The 2,235-nt window shown below is 38.8% G+C and overlaps 1 protein-coding gene across 1 annotated transcript; it reads right to left on the bottom strand.

The window, feature by feature from the left end:
- Positions 1-10: 10 nt before the first annotated feature.
- LOC109591566 (uncharacterized) lies at positions 11-2,229 on the bottom strand (the record flags this gene model as incomplete). The annotated part of the gene is made up of 5 exons (XM_020007282.1): positions 2,152-2,229; positions 1,750-1,977; positions 1,519-1,635; positions 447-675; positions 11-172 (listed from the first exon to the last, which is right to left on the bottom strand). Coding segments are annotated over exons 1-5 (799 nt in total), but the record flags the coding sequence as incomplete, so codon positions are not given.
- Between the last annotated feature and the right edge of the window lie 6 nt (positions 2,230-2,235).

Raw genomic sequence — 2,235 nt, 5'->3', positions numbered from 1 at the left:
CGGATATTGCTTTCTGGGAAGGAAGGGAAGGTCGGAGAAGTAGATGAGGTCGGAGATAACTTCATTTCGTAGAGGAGCTCGTGGACCTCACAAGCCTGCTTACATAGTTTAGTGATGTGTCTTAGGCAGCAGTTGTTGCCTTCGACTTGAGCCAACTTGCAAAACATGTACTCTAAAAAAAGTAAAATATAAAAATAAAGAATGTTCATGTAAGTATAAAAGTAATACACTCACAAACAAACATAATGTACAGTTGGTAATACATGTAGTTTTACAAGATAAAATTTTCAATTTAAAACACATTTTGTAATTTTCAATCTTTCACTGCAAATCGTCCTCTTTAGCAAGAATAAAAATATATTAAACTTGCAAAGTTTGAATGCTAGCAAATATTTCCAATATTGTAGTTACTATAAATAGAATGTTACTATAAATAGAGCAGCTACCTGACTCGTGCTTCACAGTATCAAAAGAGGTGCTCAGTCTACGATGTTCGGCTTCCAAGTGCTTCACTTTGGAACGTAACTGCTCGTTCTCAACGAGGCCTTCTTGAGAGGAGGCGGAGAAGGAGAGAGAATAGGAGAAGAGACAAGAGATAAGCTCTTGAATGCTGTGGCAGTTCTGTAAAGCATAGACCAGCTGTTGCTGCTGCTCGGGGGAAAATGACTCGGGAAGCTAAAAGAAAAATAAAATAATAAATATAAATATAAAATTTAGAAGTACATGCAGCAGTTTTGTAGAAACATACATGTACATGTACAGTGTAGCCTCTTTATTAAGGACACCATTAGGTCCACACTGCCTGTCCTTAATACATGTACAGTGTAGCCTCTTTATTAAGGACACCATTGGGCCCACACTACCTGTCCTTAATACATGTACAGTGTAGCCTCTTTATTAAGGACACCATTGGGCCCACACTACCTGTCCTTAATACATGTACAGTGTAGCCTCTTTATTAAGGACACCATTGGGCCCACACTACCTGTCCTTAATACATGTACAGTGTAGCCTCTTTATTAAGGACACCATTGGGCCCACACTACCTGTCCTTAATACATGTACAGTGTAGCCTCTTTATTAAGGACACCATTGGGCCCACACTACCTGTCCTTAATACATGTACAGTGTAGCCTCTTTATTAAGGACACCATTGGGCCCACACTACCTGTCCTTAATACATGTACAGTGTAGCCTCTTTATTAAGGACACCATTGGGCCCACACTACCTGTCCTTAATACATGTACAGTGTAGCCTCTTTATTAAGGACACCATTGGGCCCACACTACCTGTCCTTAATACATGTACAGTGTAGCCTCTTTATTAAGGACACCATTGGGCCCACACTACTTGTCCTTAATACATGTACAGTGTAGCCTCTTTATTAAGGACACCATTGAGCCCACACTACCTGTCCTTAATACAGAGGTGTCCTCATTTCAGAGGTGCTTTTGTATATAAGTTTGTACCAATTGGAACATTATATACTCATTTCTTATCATTGTACAAATCCTTACCACACTAGTCGTGACATCTTCATTAAGTATACTGACAATGTTTGAGACACCATCAACAGAGCTGGGAAGGTAACCTGATGATGCATATATATCTGAAGCCTCTGATGGAGCAGATATCTAGTAAGAAAAATAAAATAAAATATAGTATTCATAAATTATAAAAGAGAGAGAGAGAGAGATGTTGTACATGTACATTAAATATGAGAGGTAGCTAAAGAATTAAAGTCTTACCAAAGACTTTGCTTTCTTAGTTCCAGACTGCACTTCTCTCTCCTGCTGTCTCTCTGGGTCACAGTCAGTGCTTGATATTTTATGAAGTGGTTGAGTTCCTTTGGCTCCTCCTTTTATAGCCACGCCCTCTCCGTTCTTGTGAAGCAAAGGGTCACCTTTTATAAGCTGACAGTGTAGCTTCTGATTCTCATCTTTGAGGGTCCACTTCTCTCTCTCTGTTTCTCTTAGCTATTGAAGAATATAATGAATCAGTTGAAATTTACATTGAATTTAAAACTGGAAGATCTTGAAAGGCTATTGGTACATGTACATGTGGTTAAAAACTATTAGTAACATACGCATGTACTTCATCATTTATTTTTTACTGCATTGCTTTCTTTTCTCTCTCTCTCTCTCCCCCAACTGTTCTTTCAGTTGCTCTGTCTCTTGTCTAAGTGATGAGTAAAGTCTTTGAAGTCGCTCCATATCAAGCTCATCTTTAACTCG

Source organism: Amphimedon queenslandica, unplaced genomic scaffold (assembly GCF_000090795.2).
Source record: "Amphimedon queenslandica unplaced genomic scaffold, v1.1 AMPQUscaffold_7833_Cont20220, whole genome shotgun sequence".
In the NCBI taxonomy this organism is placed as follows: Eukaryota; Metazoa; Porifera; class Demospongiae; order Haplosclerida; family Niphatidae; genus Amphimedon; species Amphimedon queenslandica.
Note: the sequence above shows the minus strand (reverse complement) of the source record. Positions and strands in the feature narration are given on the sequence as shown.